Source organism: Dermacentor albipictus, chromosome 8 (genome assembly GCF_038994185.2).
Source record: "Dermacentor albipictus isolate Rhodes 1998 colony chromosome 8, USDA_Dalb.pri_finalv2, whole genome shotgun sequence".
NCBI lineage: Eukaryota > Metazoa > Arthropoda > Arachnida > Ixodida > Ixodidae > Dermacentor > Dermacentor albipictus.
This window is the reverse complement of record NC_091828.1, coordinates 94437868-94457079: the sequence shown is the minus strand read 5'-3', so window position 1 is coordinate 94457079 and position 19212 is coordinate 94437868. Positions and strand designations below refer to the sequence as shown.

Below are 19212 nucleotides of genomic sequence, written 5' to 3'. Positions count from 1 at the left end.
AGCCGCGCCAGACGGCCAGGCTGTGCGATCCTGCAATCCTTTCACCGGGAAAGGTGCCTCTTCCACATTTATTAACGCGACGGCGTTAAGGAGCTCGTGTCGCAGAAAAGCCGGTGTCGTCGGCGTCAGCAGCGTTGGCCGTGAGCGGGAAATCCAGGCAGGCAATTAATGAATAAAAACAACTTGCAAGTTGGGCTGCGCAGGGAATCGTACCAGGGTCTCCGGAGTGTGAGGCGGAGACGCTACCACTCAGCCACGAGTTCGATCGTTTAAAGTTGGACAAAAACTCCTCTAGTGAATGCGGTGTTGCCTTACAAACGGGCCGTAGAAAGCTATACTGCTGTGTATATCGGTAATTATGAGCATGTAAATTACATAAGTCGCAGTTAAACGCGTAGCGAAGTACGTTTCCGTTACATTTCTTCTGCGCTTTTACAGCATGTTTGCAGAGCGATCTCGCCAAGAGAACGCTTGGCAAAATAATTTAGCGTGCGTTGCGTTTGCTCGGTTTCGCTCCGCTGTCTCTAATAATTATCTCTTTAATTAGATAAGTTAGGGACATTTTGTTAATAAGTTCAGTAAGTGAGTTTATCTACTTATGAATGCGTTAGCATTCTTAGGATACTTCTAGCACTTTCCCGGAGCCGACTATTTATTTACGCTCAGTGGCTATGGTGTTGGGCTGCCGAGCACGAGGTCACGGGATCGAATCCCCACCACGGCGGCCGCATTTCGATGGGGGCGAAATCGAAAATACCCGTGTACTCAGATATAGGTACTCGTTAAAGAACCCCAGGTGGTCGAAATTTCTGGAGTCCGCCAATACGGAGTGCCTCATAATCAGAAAGTGGTTTTGGCTCGTAAAACCCCATAATTTTTCATTTATTTATGCGTGTTTGTATCTAATCGTTTTCCCGCCTACCTGGGTAACTTGGTAGTCCATGATCGAATGGATCGCGCATCGGGCTATACTGTGCTGAAGGAACAGGTTTCGTAACCAGCGATCGGACCAAATTGCGTGGCTGAGTATGTGGCATTGTGTATATATGTGGTCCCATTCAACCAACCTCTTTCACGCTGTTTCGTTAGTTATCTTAATTTGGCTAGGTAATAATTAGTTCAACAATTTCCCCGCGACAAGCCGCTTCTTCACGCTCGGAATAACTTTCATGTTGCACGTATAGACCAACAGAAACCAGTATTGAGAGTTTTCCATGTCGCAGTACAATTTTCTCATTGACAATTTTCATCTAATTATGATGCTTGATAAGTTTACTCATTAATTAGGTCTAATTATGTAATTAGGCACCATGCAAAACAATCTCTGAGTATCTCCATGCGACAGCAAACATTACCTCGCTTCTGTACAGCTAAATAGTATTTGAATATTTTTTTTAAAATCTTGGTGCATTATATTTGGCACACCCTGTACGTCAGAGACCTTCATGACCATGTTCGTGATTCTCGTTCTCTCAGGTTTATCGTGGGCTCCATTCTTTGCGCTAATGCCCACGCAAGATGTGTGCATCGGTTGTGTATGCTATCTGTTTGTGTACTACTTTCAAAAGGATGAAGCGCCAACAGGGACAGCACACTAAGAAGGCACAAAGACAGGACAAGGAACAAAGACTGGAAGCGCCTTGTCCTGTCTATGTTCTTTCTTAGTGTGCTGCCACCGTTGACGCTTCATCTTTTTGAAAGCTATGAACCAACAGGCCCTACAACGTGTTCTACTACAATGTATACTACTTGCCTGGCCAGCCTTTCGAAGAGGCCCTTGGTGAGCTCCACCGTCCTCTGCACTTTGATGATGAGGCTTTCGTTACTCCTCATCTTGTGCACGAAGTTCTGCGCAAGGAACCATAAAGATAAGCGAGCGTTAATTACATGCGACAGCTGTCCCGAGCGAATGCCAGAACGCTCTCCTTACTACAGTGTCACCGTATGGCACCAGCACGGTGCCACCGGTACCAACGGTGGTTGCGCACCATAGCGCCGTACCACACGGTACACAGCCGTGCAATACAGATGGGGCTAGCGGTATCAACGGTGATAAGGTATCACCTTGTGGTTTTTGTCGCTGTGTTGGACCGCGCTGTCTTCAGGATCGGTTCACAACAAAAACGGTTGGGCAGCAACGAGAAAATCGTGGTCTGTTCACAAGGAAAGCCTATACGCTTTAACAATCTTGAAACATCCGCGCGACATCGGGCTGCCGCAGGCCATATTCGGGTGACGGGAAGGAAGGTTTTGAGTACGGGCTAGTTGGTATTCCATGGTATCAATCGTCACTCACAGCGCATACATAGACGAGGGACAAAAAGGACGACGAAGACAAGCGCTGACTTCCAACTGATTTTTATTTTCAGAAACAAACATATATACCCTAAACACCAAGACAAAAGCGCCCTCTACAAGCAGCAACCCGACATGAGCATGCATTCAGAATTTGTTCCCTAAGATGTACGAGAGCGCATGTGCGACCTCAGGAAAACGAGTCCTTTGTCTGTTAGTGCGATTGATGGCTTGCTAACCGAACCTTTTAACGCGACAGCGTTAAGGAGCTCGTGTCGCAGAAAAGCCGGTGTCGTCGGCGTAGGTGTCGGTGTCGGCGGCGTTGGCCGTGAGCGATAAATCCCAGCAGGTCCTTCATGAATAAAAAACAACTTGCAAGATGGGCTGGGTGGGAATCGAACCAGGGTCTCCGGAGTGTGAGATGGAGGCGCTACCACTGAGCCACGAGTTCCATGCTTCAAAGCGGTACAAACGCGCCTCTAGTGAATGCGGTGTTGCCTTAGAGGCGTGCGTCGCTTGCTCAGGCGCACATTTCGTTGCCGCGCCGAACGCTGCGTTGCTCGACGCTCACCGCGTCCGATGCGGGGCGCATAGTCGCTGCGCCGAAGCCCATTGTCTTACATCCCTTGGCGGGTCGACGGGAACGCTGTCGCGTTCCACTCTTGAAGGCGAAGCTTAAGCGTCCTCCAGTTTTTTGTCCCTCGTCTATGTATGCGCTGTAAGTGACGATTGAGACGGGAAGGAGCCGTGCTACATACCTGGCAGAACCTGATGAACTTGGTCCGGTGCATCTGGCTGGCCATGACCAGTTCGACGCCGCGCAGTCTCTCGTAGCGCAGGTGTGCCACCAGCGCCTGCAGGACGTCGCCCTCGTTCCAGGTGCCGGCGCCCCACCGAAACGACAGGTACCGCTCGCGGTTCCTGCTGAGCCCGCTGAACACGCGGTAGCCGTCTCGGTCTGAAAAACGCATCCGCGCGTTGCCATCGACCGGCCGTTCACGCAAATCGCCCGCCCGACGAAATCGAGACGTCAAGACTTGCCACTGGTATTGGGCCACATACATCGTGTCCAGCTCTACGTGGGCCTCGCATGTGGTGACCAGAGCCGCTATCTTGTACCCGTTCGAAAAGCCGACGTTCGATTTCGCCTCACGCGATCGGCCTAGATTGGCCTGGGCCGCGATATCGGCGCAGCCTGGACAATCGCGCGAGGCGAAATCGAACGTCGGTTTTTCGAACTTGTACGAGATAGCGGCACAGATGGAAAAGGGTCACCCAGACTTATCGACCTCTGCAGAAACATGCGTTGATGAAGGAACGCTTTTCTAAACGTCTATACACGTCCTATACATAAGCTGCACCCGAACTCACCCTCGGCTGGGACTGGAACCCGTGGTCACAGCGTGAGAGACGAGCATTAAATTGGCAAGCCACAGTTGGTGAACCGCCACGCGAGTTGGTTCTCCTAGAGGTGACGTCACTTCCGGAATCTCGCGGGCACGGCGCGTTGCTCCATAGCGGAGGTCTCGAAGGCGCTTGCCCTGCGACATTGTCGCCCCGCGCTCGATGGAGGTGAGCGCGATCCTAAACGTAGGACACCCGCCGTGGTTGCTCAGTGGCTATGGTGTTGGGCTGCTGAGCACGAGGTCGCGGGATCGAATCCCGGCCACCACGGCGGCCGCATTTCGATGGGAGCGAAATGAGAAAACACCCGTGTACTTAGATTTAGGTGCACGTTAAAGAAGCCCAGGTGGTCAAAATTTCTGGAGTCATCCACTACGGCGTGCCTCATAATCAGAAGGTGGTTTTGCCACGTAAAGGCCCATAATTTAAAAAAAAGAACGTAGGATGACCGACCAGAAAGTCACTCATGACACAGCTCGTCGTCGTCGCTGTAAATTTAATTATAAGGTAAAAAAGATGTGCTTGAATAGACCATTCGTCGTACAAGATGTGCGCCTTGCAAAGGACTCGCGTTGATTTGTTTGCCGCAGCGGATTTTCGGGGCTGTCCACTGGCCGTCGCTGTCCCTTCGGACTTCCGATGCGTAAATAATTTACTAAGGGCAAAGAAAAGTTACAAATTTGGCCATCAAAAATTTGGGTTAACATAAGGATATGGAGAATTGTCGATGAAGAAATGCTATGACAGGTAAGTCCGCTTCTAATAGGTAAAATTACAGCAGGATTATGAAATCCTTCCATTTTTTTCCTTCCATATTTCTCACACCAGCTGACGAGCACCTGCTTTTACGCGCTTTACAAGTGTACTGCTCCTTTTTTTACAGTACTACTTTTAAACAATGAGCCACTAGTTTCAATGAATAGCTGGTAATTGTTTTTCTTAAAAGGCGCCATCGAAACTTTAGAAGAGTTGTGCAGTTTTTAGACAACATGGCACCATGTATGCTTCAAAAGTTCCAGCCCTACAAAACGAATTCGTCTTTGTTTCCGATTGTTCCACATAGTTTGTATCAGCCAGAATTCACATTCTAGTTACGTCATCTTGCAATTTGTACAACCGGCCTAAGAGCGAGTCTGAGTTGCCTGTGACGGCTACAAGTTTTGAGAACGATTTATTTGATGTAGCCAAGCGTTCGACAAAAGTTCCTCTGGTCAGATAACGTGACGAAGAAGGTGAAAAAAATAAAATCGAAGAGACATTTCGGAACCCGTACGGGTTCCGAAGTGTCTCTGCGTCTTTCTTTTTACCTTGACTTGGTCAGTGACCTCAACTCCTTCCCCATTGATTTAAATAAGCAAAGCCCAGAAAATCGGTCGTACCTCGGACGTGCACCTGGAGCTTTCCGCTGGACTCGGAGCGTCCGATGGTCAGCGGTCCGGTGTATATGACGTGCGTGCAGTAGGTGTCCAGAGCCGTAGCCAATTTGTCGGCTCCGCGGCCGCTGGTGGCGCACAGCAGCACATTGGGCGTCACGCGTATCGGGGAGTCGTCTGCGAACAGACGAGTCATTTATACAGACAGACAGACAGACAGACAGACAGACAGACAGACAGACAGACAGACAGACAGGATGGATGGATGGAATAGATAGATAGATAGATAGATAGATAGATAGATAGATAGATAGATAGATAGATAGATAGATAGATAGATAGATAGATAGATAGATAGATAGATAGATAGATAGATAGATAGATAGATAGATAGATAGATAGATAGATAGATAGATAGATAGATAGATAGATAGATAGATAGATAGATAGATAGATAGATAGATAGATAGATAGATAGATAGATAGACAGACAGACAGACAGACAGACAGACAGACAGACAGACAGACAGACAGACAGACAGACAGACAGACAGACAGATAGATAGATAGATAGATAGATAGATAGATAGATAGATAGATAGATAGATAGATAGATAGATAGATAGATAGATAGATAGATAGATAGATAGATAGATAGATGGATGGATGGATGGATGGATGGATGGATGGATGGATGGATGGATGGATGGATGGATGGATGGATGGATGGATAGATGGATGGATAGATGGATAGATGGATAGATAGATAGATAGATAGATAGATAGATAGATAGATAGATAGATAGATAGATAGATAGATAGATAGATAGATAGATAGATAGATAGATAGATAGATAGATAGATAGATAGATAGATAGATAGATAGATAGATAGATAGATAGTGCCTCGCTCAATTTGCTAGAAACTCATAAGCAGATGTAGGTTGGCTTCACTTACAGTAGGTCACCCACTGTTTTCGGTGTATTGGTGGTGCTGCGCACACAGAAAAGCAACAAGTTACAATGGCGATAATAATTTCTAGACACACATAAACAAAAACAAAGAAGACGTGGTGACGTAATGGCATTTTTGATTGGTCGTTTCCCAGCGCTCCCGGATAACTTTGAACAGTAACTCACCTTCAACGGGAGCATATGCGTAAGTGGCCTCTCATGACGAAAACTGACGCTAATGACCTCGCCTTCGAGATAGTGTGCAGCGCACTCGCCTCCCTATCTCGGTGTTCGTGCTAATATCACTGATTTCCCCATAGAAATTACTACTGTAAACTCTAGTTACATGAACAGAGATGAATTGCTTCAGAAAGGCTGGTCTACGTTCCGATAGATGGGCCTTTCTCAAAGACTTTCGATAGATGGACCCAGTGGCGTAGCTAGGTCGTCTGGCACCCGGGGCCCATAGCTCTTCTGTCACCCCCCTCCCCGGGTGTAGCCGGCGGAAAGAGGGGTGTCTTCAGACGTATGACACCCCCCCCCCTCACTGGCCCCTTGCACCCGGGGCCCACGGCCCCCCGGCCCCCCCTGTTGCTACGCCACTGGATGGACCTATGTTTGTCAAAGACAATAGGTCCACCCATCGAAACGTATTCCAGCCTTTCTGAACACACTATCTACGTTTATGTACCTTTTATACCACAATGTGCTACCCCATCTGTCGGCCCCCTTCTTTACAGGGAACTGTCGTGCTCCATTCATTCAGGACCAGAGAATGGTGGTTATGATGGTTACTACACGGATTTACCTTATCTTCGTGCTTGTAGCTTCAAACGTACATCTTGCGTTACTATTTCGCTTTAAAGAAAAAATGTCTGGACAATCATAGTTTTATATACACGGCAAGACCAAAGACTAAGCAAGATAAATCTCTGCGGGCGAGCACAATCATTGCAAGTTGTTCCATTTGCAACACCAGAATTTGTTTCAAATTAAGTGTACTAGATAGTAGGAGTGGGTCAAGCGCGAGGTCCCTGCTGAGGCCTTCTTTTTTGAAAAGAAGGCTCAGCAGAGGTTCCTATGGTGTTTCACGCATCATTAGGTCGATTTTGTCCCTCTTAGCTTCGACACTTGGTTGATCCCTTCTTTTTCAACCAAGAGGCCAGGTGAGCCAATCCCCGAGGCAGTACCGTCTATTGTGCAATGTGTTCACTTTTCGACTATACTGACACTAATTAAGCCCGTACCGCACCAGTTAAGCCGCCTTCCAGACACCATTGCCTTGAACTAGCCCTACTTAGTCACAGCAAATTCGCTGCATTTACCAAAAGTGTGCCGTAAGACGGCTTTGCCCCACTAGGTCTCCATCTATGGCGGTGCACCATTTACAGGGATGTAGCGCAATGTGGTTAATTTTCGACTGTATCGGCGCTAATTACGCCCATACCGTTAACTTTATTCACTCTGCGACTAATTCTAGCGCGGTCTGGTCACCGGCGAACCCGCGTTCTAGGCAACATTGACTTGCAGTCTTACCTACAGTCTGACTTACAGTGCAACGGTACGAGGGTCCCGTTGCAGTCTTCGACTTTGGGACCCTCGTCTGTATATTGTATCTTTCCAGTGCATTGTATTTAAAGAATAATAAACTGAAACTGAAACTTAAACTTAAACTGAACGAGTCCTGCTTTGTCACAACGAACTCGCACAATTTCCCAAAAAGTGTTCTGTAAGGCGGTTTTGCCTTACCATGTCTCCAGTTGTGGCGGTGCACCCTTTACAGGGGCATAATGCAATGTGTTTAATTTTTTGTTGTATTGACGCTAATTACTCCCGTGCCGTTAATTTTACCTACTGTGCGGCTAGTCATCAATCCTTGTCTTGTTGATATCTATGTTTCGATACCTTTTGCAGCTTGTTACAACACTCCAAAACGATGAAATTGCCCCTTTTGTTTACAGGATAGCCAGATGCTGAATATGCCAAAGCCATGTGAAGCGAGCTAAGAAGACTGTGTCTTAAAAATTTGGCGACACAGAAATGTTGGCAGCAGAGGAGAGTCTCGGGTGTATAGGGGCCCTGAACCATTGTTCATCGAAGTGGAGAACGGCATTTGAAGCAAAGATAGACTATTTCAGAAATACTCTGCCACAAAATGTGTTTGAATGTGTTCAGCAAAAGCGGGTTTACTAGCAATCAGGCGTGGCCTACGCTGTGCTCCCATTTGTTCTTCAATGTCTCGCACTGTGAGGGCTATGGCGCCGTGGGGCGGGCACACAACGCTCTGCCTTCTAATTCCCACTGTGGCACAAAGTCGAAATCTTATTTTGGATGTCAACGTAGATGCCACGAGTTCCAATTTTGGGGGCCTACTGCGCGCCAAACACAAGCCAGACACGATTGTCCTCAGCGAACTGCAGTGCGCTTAGCCAGTCGTGGTGGTACCCCACGCCGACCGCTGTATCTGCACTACGCAACAACCGGCCGCTGCTACCGGGAGCAGTCACGTATGGGAATCCACTTTACTACAAAATGAAGCATAACTCTGGCTCCTTAAGCAAGTTAAGGAGGCAGGCTTCTGTTGAAACGACCGTTTGAGAGAAAGGTGACTTCGAGATCCCCTTGAGAGCTTCGCCCACCGCGTACGAGAGCAAAACTTGGCGGAGATGTTCATATTAGCATATGCTACCCGCGGACTACGTTACTTCATCAAGCCTGAGGGGTGGTTCAGGGCCCCTTGAAGTTCTTGACAAGTAAAAAAAGGCAACAAATGTGATATCTGCCATGTCGATGGGGATGGCGCAGTAAACCTGTATGCGATGTGTGAATCACATAGTCTGGGATGCTAATCAGCCTCAAGTACGCGTGGAATGGTTGCCAAATCTAATCAAAATGCAAAGATAAATTTTTTCTGTAAAAGCTCTGCAATTACGTCGTTTGAGAAGGTGAGCGAAACCGACTCTACATATGCCTTTTTAGTTCCTTTTGTTTCCGTGTTTTGTATAGCAGTCTTTTTAAACCATGGATCCCAACCAACTTACTGAGCTCCCTGTCATTCCAAGCATTGTGCCTTCACTTCAACCCTCGCCAATTTTCTTGATGTGTCCGCCGCCTCCTAGTCCTTTTTTTTTCTTTCGAGGGGGCTATCATCAAGCTCGACAAAATGTCTAGGGAAGTAGGGATACCGAAAAGCTACAAGCTGCATCCGGGAGTCCTCATTGGAGCCTATACTTCTGCGCCGTCTTTCCTGACAATAGCTTTTGCGTGAACACAACAGGCATTGCATTCATTGGCTACAAACACTCATCCTTAACAAAAAGGGAAAAAGAAAAATTGCCATGGGATGATTCCATTTCTCTACACAAAGTCCTATTTTCTTTGTCAAACACCAAACTGTTTCAGGCAGTCATGGCCTCATCCAAGCAAGCAAGATTAGCAAATCTCCCGCGAACGAATAAAGTTTGCATTCGGCTATACCGACGAAGATTACAAAATGGCACAATTAAGTCGCATCTTGGAAAACCGAACCTCAGGATCACTTTGCGTAGTTTACCTGTGGCAGTGTCCTCCAAGCCTTGAAGCGCTGAAACAACAAAAACAAAGCATCATCACCAGCATCATCAGCCTATTTTATGTACACTGCAGGACGAAGGCCTCTCCTTGCGATCTCCAATTACCCCTGTCCTGCTCCAACCGATTCCACCTAACACCCGCAAATTTCCCAATTTCGCCACACCACCTAGTCTTCTGCCGTCCTCTACTGCGCTTCCCTTCTCTTGGTACCAATTGGTTATTACGTACTTGTGTATCCAGCGTCGACACGTAATGCGGAAAGCAATGTTCTCTCCGGAATTAGTCGCAAATAGCCTGCGCTAATTTGGTGCAGGTCTCCAGGACGCTTATTTGGAATGGCTGGTACACCCACTGTTGTTGCGGCGTCTGCTGTTATCTTGTATTACGTTAATAATGGCCCGCGCTTCAGTATGTTTACCTTTCTTGCATTCTTAAACTCTATATGTCATTACGAATTCATCATAAACATTTCTCGTCTATGCAACACGTGCTCGATATCTGCTTCTACGTGCTGTTCTTGCCCATTTCGTATAGTTTGTCCCTCAGATGCTTAACATCATAACTTTTCTTGTGTATACAACACCGGGTTTATTTATTTCGAAGTTCTAATCCACCTTTTCCCATGTTTTTACGCATTTCCGGGTAGACTACTGTAGCGCCCCATTCGTATGAAAAGTGTAATTTTGATGTACTTATCAAAATACTATTTTATTTACTCGAGACTGCTTACTATTCACTTGTTAACTTTACACGATTTGCATATCCTGCCTGCGATATTGAAATCTTTAAAACTGATGGTAGCGCTGAAAAGGACGAACACACGGTGAAAAGACGACACAACGACGAGGAACGCTTCCTCGTCGCCGTGTCGTCTTTCCACCATGTGTTCGTCCTTTTTAGGGCTACCATCTGTGTTAAAGAATGCATCAGCAACTAGCCCAGCGCCAAGTTTTATTGAAACTAAAATCAAGTCGTAACTGCGAAGTTCACTAATTCTCTAAAAAAAAACTGGCTGTGGCTTAGCTAAGGTTAAGCCCAGAATGCGAAGCATGCTAGCCTTTATTTTAACGCGACAGCGTTAAGCAGCTCGTGTCGCATAAAAGCCGGTGTCGTCGGCGTCGGCTCAGGCGTGCGGCGCTTGCTCAGGCGCACATTTCGTTATTGCGCCGAACGCTGCGTTGCTCGACGCTCACGGCGTCCGATGCGGGGCGCGCAGTCGCTGCGCCGTAGCAAAGCCACCTAGAAACAGTCTCTGTAGCACGCCGCAACCTTCGCTTCTCATTCCAACGAGCAGGTCCGTCTCCAGGAGGCATCTCACCTCGTGAGTGTCTAGCAGAGGCAAGCGCAGCTACTTATATACCGCCGCGAGCGACGGCGCGAGTTGGAGCCCCGTTTCTCCTCTGTCGTGACGTCACGGTGTCACGTGGTCAGTCTTGAAGGCGACGCCGCGAGCGACGGCGCGAGTTGGAGCCCCGTTTCTCCTCTGTCGTGACGTCACGGTGTCACGTGGTATTGAAGGCGACACCGCCACGCCTGAGGAGCTGGGTTGAGCTCTAGTAATATGCTTCGCATAAAATTCTCACAGGACCCATCTCACGGTGACACGTCAACGTTAATGCGATTGAAATTCAAGCAATGTAGGGGCATACAACATCGCCACCATCGAAACGCATCACGCATGCACCGTGTACGGCCGCAGGCCTCCTCGATTGCTCTTTTCTCTGGACGCACTGCTACATCTAGAGCGGCGCCCTGGCAAAGTCCGCGCAATATTTCCTTCCTTTTGCGTGGCCTCCGAGATTTCACCGGCGGCGCACCGTTGCGTATGAACCGTGTATTGCAGCTGGACTCCTCTGTCACACTTGCCTCTGGACAGGCTGCGCCATCTAGCGGGTTAGCCGCGAAGTCTGCGACAAGTCCTTCCCTTTTTACATAGCCTTTGAGATTTGAGGCTCACCGGTGCCTATACTATATGTGTGGCGCAGCGCTAAAGCGTCGGCCTACTGTATTTAAAGGGACACTGAACAAAAAAAATATTTCTTCTGCATGACTAAATTACCTTTTTACGACACTAAAAATACCACTCTAACCACAATAAGACGCTTGGTAAGCCAGAGAAAGCGCAAGAACGCAAGACGGGTGGCGACGCCTCCTTGAAGTTCGCGCACATGGTCGCTGTGCCGTCATGGACATTGGTGGCATCTTCTAGGGCCTACTTAATTATATAGAAGTACAGATTGACTCCATTGTGTTCTAAAGAAACCAAATAATTAACATGGCAAGTTTCGGAAACCTTTACTCAGCCAACGCGGCCCAAATGCGAAGCATACTTTGGAATCCCTGATGTCACACTGACGTACCGTCGTCGGGGTTCCGGCGCGAAATTCAAATACTGACATTTCAACCTTCATTTTCTCATCTAATAATGTTATTTTCAAATGACTGCCTGCAGTTTTCTCAAACAATGCTTTATTAGTCTAAACTGATTTGTTGTTTCGCTTTAGTGTCCCTTTAAGGAAGCCGTGTGACGCGGCATTCGATTCCTCCTAGCACCAGATACATTTCGAGCGAACTTGAAATGTCTACACAGAGCTTCTGGGTCAACCATTTCTCCCGCACTCTCGACGCACGACGTGGTACGACCGCAACACGGCGCACGCGCAGTAGACATCGCGTTGAACAGATTCACGTATTCGTACCTCGAACGCTGGGGTCACGTGACCTCAGCAAAAGAAAGAAACGTCACGGTGACTGAGCATGGTCGTGGCGAAGACTTAAAGGGACCCTGAAACGATTTTGGCGATTTTCTACAAACGTACTGAGTCGTTAGAGTAGGTTCTTCTGATCATTAATTGATGCACCTAAGTGCTCTGCGTAAAGCGTGTAATTTATTATAAGGTTTTAAAAATACACATCGCTGCCGATCGCAGCGCACTGCTCGGCGGAATTTTAAGCCGCCCCTACCCATATGATGCAAATAACCCATATTACGTCACATGGGCGAGCTATCTGATTGGCTGACCAGGGCGCGTGGTCGATAATTTTGCCAACTTTATGGTGAACAAATGATGCTCGTAATAGTTGGAATGTTAGTTACTTTGTTTTTGTAAAAAGAAAAGAACTTAAAGAGAATACACAAGAATAGTTTTTTAGTACACTTCAGCACTTCCGGCACACAGCAAGTGTCGTCTGCTTGTGTTACAACGTACTCCATTTTGACGAGAGCTCCGCGGTCAGAGTCGGTCTCAGTCTTTTCGCGAGCACTATGATTCGACTTTGTTGCCTTGTGGACTGCAAACCTATCGACCTGCAAACCGCGATTCCAGTATTAGGGCAAACGCAAGCGCAAGGGGACAGGGTCTGGCCGCTTGACTGTGCCGGGATGAGCCACGAGATGAGTGTGAACGGTCTGCACGGTGCAGCCACCTGGTGGCACAGAGCTCAACCATACACAGTAGCAGCAACGAAGTGTATTCTTTGCTGCTGGTGTGTATTTTTCGCAGGAGTGTAATCATCAACACGTTGATTTATAAATGTTTAAAATGCTTTATACTTGGTTAGAGCAATATTAGCGCTTTGTTTGACTGGTTAAGCGCTGCGCCAGCAAGTGTCTGGACCGTGCAGACCGATCAGGCTGCTCACGTACGTCTACGCTAAAGTTCCTTCATCAGCTTGAGTTTATGCCTCCAGTCATTTGCCGAAATGACCAGCTTGCCTGTTTTTTAGCGGAGTACCGGACACGTTCGGCGCTACGACAGAATGCTCGCAACGCACGCTGCTTCGATAGCTCTCGGTCGACGGCCAAGCGGCTAGCGGAGAGGTCTCGCGCGGGAGGGGGCGTGCTCCTAAACAACCGGAAGTGAGCGATGTGACGTCGCATCGTGATGCTGAACCAGTGAAGGCGGAGCTTAGCGCCGCTCGCTCGGTGAGCGAGTTGAGGAGGAAAAGCATAGCTAGGGAGGAGGGTAACTTCTAATCGCTTGCAGCTCCATTAATACGTAACGCTTCACTTAAATTGTGGTGCGAATGTTCTACTTAAGCTGTACCCTACGCGCCTACAAAATTTGTCCGAACCGTTTCAGGGGCCCTTTAAACTGGCTGCGTCTCGTTTACCGAGTCATTGGTCAGGTGACTGAACAAAGTAAGAGCATGCGTGGAGGTGCGACGCAGCGGATGCTTAGCAGGACAGCCTCGTAGCCGGATGGGTAATGTACTGAATAGGCATCGCAATATAGTGAATGGTTTGTAGGAGCGGTAGCAGGAAACGCGACCGAACGGATGTCACTTCACCTGCTCAATGAAGCGTCATGCGTCGCTTTCCAGGTATGTGCGTGACGAATGCTGCCGAGGGCATAGTGGTTAATAATTATAGAATTTGTTTTTTGGGAGTTTCGAACACCAGGAAAAGCAACAAAGCCTAGTTACGACATCTGGCATCTGCGGACGTTGTTTGCACCAGTGGCATGGTCGCGGCCTGGAAGCATGCATCAAGATTTCCCAGTGTATTTGCTGGAATAATATGGCAACATCAAAGAAACTGCTGTCGTCTAGAGCCATAAATGTTGCTCGTAGTTACCGGAATTCATTCACAGCCACCTGGTAGCCATTTTCGTTAACACTCGCGACGTCGTACAGAGAGCCAAGGTGAAGTCTGCCTGTGAGTCGCCGCATGCCAGATCCTGTTATCTTTAGATAAAGATTGAGCGGTTCATTGCTGTATCTCATCAGCGACGCGCATGCGTGATGCACCTTGAATGCGCCTTGAGTTGCACTTCCATAGGCCGAGAAGGAACACGTCTTTACGTAACCGCGCCAGTTGCGGTCGTCACTCTTAAGCCCAGGAGATGTGGTCGTGCTACTGCTCAATCGCTTGTCTATGAACATGATGAACTATCAGTATTCATCATTGAGCACAAGATCGAGAGGGCGTTCCAAAGCTCGAACAAGTGTACGCTGACCGCGGCGGCAAGGCTCAAACAAATGCATGCCGAGAGCGACAACGAAGACCACGTGATCGAAATAACATCAAGTTCCTTTTAAGGTGACGCCCGAGTCATTAAACAGCACGCAGCCAGTTTTAGTCATAGCCATGTACAGTCACGGTGACGCTTTCACTGAGGTCACGTGACTCCGAGCTGTAGAGGTGAAAATAGGCTCTCCCGCAGTGGACAGGAGTAAGAGGGTACCTGTATAGCACATCCGAAAGGTGCTCTGGCTCTAGAGCACCGGGCAGCAGCAAACGTAAGTGTGATAAACCAGCGCTTAAGCTGTTCTATAATGCGAACGAAATTGTAATTGTGAGCAGAAGTCTCGCATAGAGACAAAATTCATATTTAGGTTCTCTCGCAAGCATTAAGGGAACGCGGGTACTTCCTCTTCCAACCATCAAGGAAGATCACCAATCTCTGCTCACCATAGACTGTCTCGTGTGTACTCTACACATATTTTTGGGGCTTTCGCTGCTGAAGAAACAAAGAAAAATCATAGGTATTGATAAAGAAGCGGTAGCCACGAGTGAATTATGGATGTTTCGCTTATAGTTAAATATCAAAAAATTGCCTGCTTCCGCCGTAAATTAACATAGGTTGTCTCTTGATGCGCAAAGATTTTGTCCTCCGTGGCCAGTGGCGTGTGATGGGGCTCCAGCAAGTCCTGCCGCAACCGTGCCCAAAATATAATGACTCCCAACCTATGTGAGTGGTGCCTCCTTAGATGATGACAGTTTTGGCCATCGAGTGTTACATACCTTCGCAATCTTTTCTTTAAAACTAGAACGTACGAACACCGATCGCACGGCACATTACTGTCTTACAACTACGAAAAGAGGTGAGAACGGCAATAATATGCGCAAGCGCTAAAGGCAATTTCCGGTTCAAATGTCAGCTGCTATATGCTGTTTGGCTCAAGGAGCACAGGCGCCCTCCTGCCTTTGTTATACACGAGGTCTCATTGTGCACTGCCACAAACAACCAGGCCACGCAGTCACATGCATTCGAAACCGTCGTTTCCGCTACTTTCTTTTTGTTGGGACAATACCTCCCACGCGTTCCTCAATTTCCTTCTTTTTTTTCTTTATTACCTGGCGGATGCGCGGGTTTCAGTATTACGAAGAACATGAAAAGCATATCGCGCATGTGAAATAATATTCTATGCCTGCTCATACATAGATTCGTCATAAACAGGGGCCGCGCAAATAACTCTGGCAGAGCATGTGTGTTTCCGATGAAAAACAGCGTGGCCGATTGCATTCGAACTGGAAATTCCTTCTCGCGCTTCTCGCCTTTATGAGGCGGTAGCACGTCATGCCGTCGAGGCTAGCGCAATGGTGGTTCAACTATTGCAAGCGTGCACGTAGAAGGCTACGTCCGTAGGCACACAAGCACGGAGGAAGGAAATGATCTAGGGGGGAGCATCACCTCCCACATACAGCCTTGGCAAGCATACTCTCCCTGAAGCCGTTCCCTTCGCTTTCTCTTTTTACTCGCAGTGTGGGCCCAACCCACGACCTTTGAGACTCGGCTTGTTAGGGTGACAACGTAGGGCACCCGGTAGTTTTTAATCTATGCGCAGCTGTTCGGCGGCCGTAGCTCTGCCTGCAAAGCGGGAGTGCTAAAACCTGACGTGGCGATCACGCGTGGCGATCACGTGGCGATCACTTGTTGATCACGTGTTATGCCGACTCGTCTGGCTTCGATCGCACGGCCGCAATGCTCCCTCCTAGTTCACTCCTCCCTCCGTACACGCAAGATTCCCCAGCGTCGCTTACGTACTCGGTGTATGAAGCGTGTATCACGCGGTCTTGACCCCGAGTCCTTGCATTGACTGTGCTACACGCTATGCTGAAATTCTCTTGCGTCTTTCACGCCGTTTGTGGTGCGCCGTGACTAACGTATAGCGAGCGATGACAGCAAGTATTGCCACGCGAGAAAAACGTCATTCTTGAGTGCTTACATGGCGGGGCGTTCGAAGAAGCTGGTTGGGCGACCCGGGGTGGCGGCGCTGGGTAGGAACGACACAAAAAGATGTTAGCACTAATCTCACAATGTGTTGTTTTTTCTTGGACCTTTAAACGCACGCGTAACACACATTGGACCCCTGCTCGCCGCCAGCGAGGGTGCGCAAGCTCGCTGGTAGGACTTTGGCAAGTTTGCTTCTCCGCAACAATAGTGTGTTTGAAAAGAAGCCAGCTTTACGACTTCGCCGATTATTTGTTGGCTCCTCCGCAACAATAGTGTGTTTGAAAAGAAGCCAGCTTTACAACTTCCCCAAGTACTCTTTTTGAAGGCATAGTCTGTGACTTGCAAGCATCTATGCGCACATGAGCGTGTAACGGAACGCGCATGCACGGCAACAAGTCTTTTAGCTACGTTGGCTTTTCCACAACGCGACGTTTCATTACAAGAATCAAGCACCATGACTTCGAGACGGCTTATAGATTGCGAAGTGTGAATATTTATTTCCTTTTTGTACGTGCCTGGGGAATCGGAACTGTCGTCTCCCTAAGTTTCTTTCGTAAACTCGACTTCATCACAACAATAAAACGTGAAAAGCCGATTTTACACTTTCTTTCACCATTTGTACACACGCAACCGTGTGAGGTTGGAAGCGTTCATCTGGTGTTATGAGTAACTGCAAACGTTGCCGTGACAAGGGTGGCGTATAGAAAAGATAGTGTATAAATAACAGCATCAAATCTAGCTTTTTTTAACCTAAGCCTAATAGACTATAAATTTCCTTGTGTTGCGTGGGTACATGAGGGTATGTCCAGCTTTACACACCCCTATGTAGGGCTGGTGCATGATTTATAGAATATTTTCTGGTAATGTCTAAAATTATATCATTGTTCGCGTAGAACAAACGTACGTAATGTACGCAATGTAGGCAATGAATCGGTAACTTCGGCGTCATTTAACTGCATCATGGCACATAAACCCAAACTTTCGCTGCGAACTCTCCACAGCTGCAATGCCCACAAAAAATATTACTTTTAATTTATGCGAATATGTGCTTACAATTGGTGAGGTAAATTTCTACAAAAAAAATTGCTGAATCATGATGCACGACGTCCGACATGGAATTGCGATTTCGAACAAGAGTGGTGGATGGCGAAGGAAACGTTGGCATTACACCTTCGTTTGGTAGCAAGAGGTGGATTATCATGGGAATGAACCATTTTTGAGAAAAAGAAACGTCAAAATCAAAGTATGTCATTGAATTGGTCAATTAAAGAAAACTCAGCTTGAAAGTAAACGAATTTATTGAACGTGGAACACAAAAAAAACTGAATTGCTTACGAATGTTGATTGTCTCAAATGATTCATCCGCGTCCACATCTCGGAGCTATTTACAACTTGCGGTCTTATGCGATAATCGCTTCCACTTTAGCATGTAGGCTTACAGTGAATCACGTTTAAATTGTGGCGGGCATATCGGTGAATAATTTTTATTGTGAGGCAAACTGCTGTTCGTTCAGTAACGAATACGAATCTCTGGTCCGTCGAAGTTCGACTTATTTGGCTCGTCATTGTTTTAGTTCGTCTCCTTATAAGCGTGTGGCGCATCTCTTCGTAGATTGAACGCTGTTGAATCTTATAATATTGTCGCCGGGTGTCCGAGAACCGAAAGACGCCCGCCACCTCCTGTGTCTCAAACAGCCGCTACACTAGAAGCATAGGGAGGTTATTCGACGGGGAGGCTATTGTGACATGGGGGCTATTCGCGTTACTGTGTTTGTCCACTCTGGAGTCCCGAGGTTAGCAAAAAAAGTGCCTTCTGGGATTTATCGCTCACGGCCAACGCCACTGACGCCGACACCGACGCCGACGACACCGGCTTTTCTGCGACACGAGCTCTTTAACGCTGCCACGTTACAAATCTATCCTCCAGACAGGTACTTACCAGCAGACATCGTCGAACCTGCAAAAAATGTAAAAAATGATTCACAACGTTGACAATCGCAAATCGACGAGTAGCGGTAAAAGGCTATCAATTACGCGGTACGTAAGCAGACGTTCCATGCAATTGTACTAGACTGAAACGTGCTAGCATCGAACAGCGTGCGATCAAACCGCACTCGGTGAACATCCGCCGTGATGGCGCAGCAGCTATGGCATTCTGCTGGCGAGAGCAAGATGTCGCGGGTTTGATTTCCGGCCGCATTTCGACGGGGGCGGCAAAATGTAACAACGGCTCGCGTGCTCAAGATTTGGGTGCACGTCAAAGAACCCGAGGTGGTGAACAAAAATATATCCGGAGCACCCCGCCGCGGCGTCTAGCATAGCCCCAGGGTTACCTCGGTAAGTTAAACGTCCCTCAACCCGTCAATCAATCAATCACTCAATCAATCAATCAATCAGTCAGTCAGACAGTCACTCAGTCACTCAGTCACTCAGTCAGTCAGTGTCAGTCAGTCAGTGTCAGTCAGTCAGTCAGTGTCAGTCAGTCAGTCAGTCACTCAGTCAGTCAGTCAGTCAGTCAGTCAGTCAGTCAGTCAGTCAGTCAGTCAGTGTCAGTCAGTCAGTCAGTCAGTCAGTCAGTCAGTGTCAATCAGTCAGTCACTCAGTCACTCATCAGTCAGTCAGTATCAGTCAGTCAGTCACTCAGTCAGTCAGTGT

General features: G+C 47.8%; 1 protein-coding gene across 2 annotated transcripts in view; it reads right to left on the bottom strand.

Moving 5' to 3' along the window:
- Positions 1–19212, bottom strand: part of LOC139048508 (uncharacterized) — a 30774-nt gene that overhangs the window by 9358 nt on the left and 2204 nt on the right. For both annotated transcript variants that reach the window (XM_070522910.1, XM_070522909.1), the window contains exons 4-10: positions 18497–18514; positions 16550–16597; positions 9579–9608; positions 6030–6065; positions 5079–5249; positions 3054–3253; positions 1754–1848 (exon numbers count right to left, since the gene is read on the bottom strand). In XM_070522910.1, the coding sequence (XP_070379011.1) occupies positions 1754–1848; positions 3054–3253; positions 5079–5249; positions 6030–6065; positions 9579–9608; positions 16550–16597; positions 18497–18514 (598 nt within the window). The remainder of the gene's footprint in view (positions 1–1753; positions 1849–3053; positions 3254–5078; positions 5250–6029; positions 6066–9578; positions 9609–16549; positions 16598–18496; positions 18515–19212) is intronic.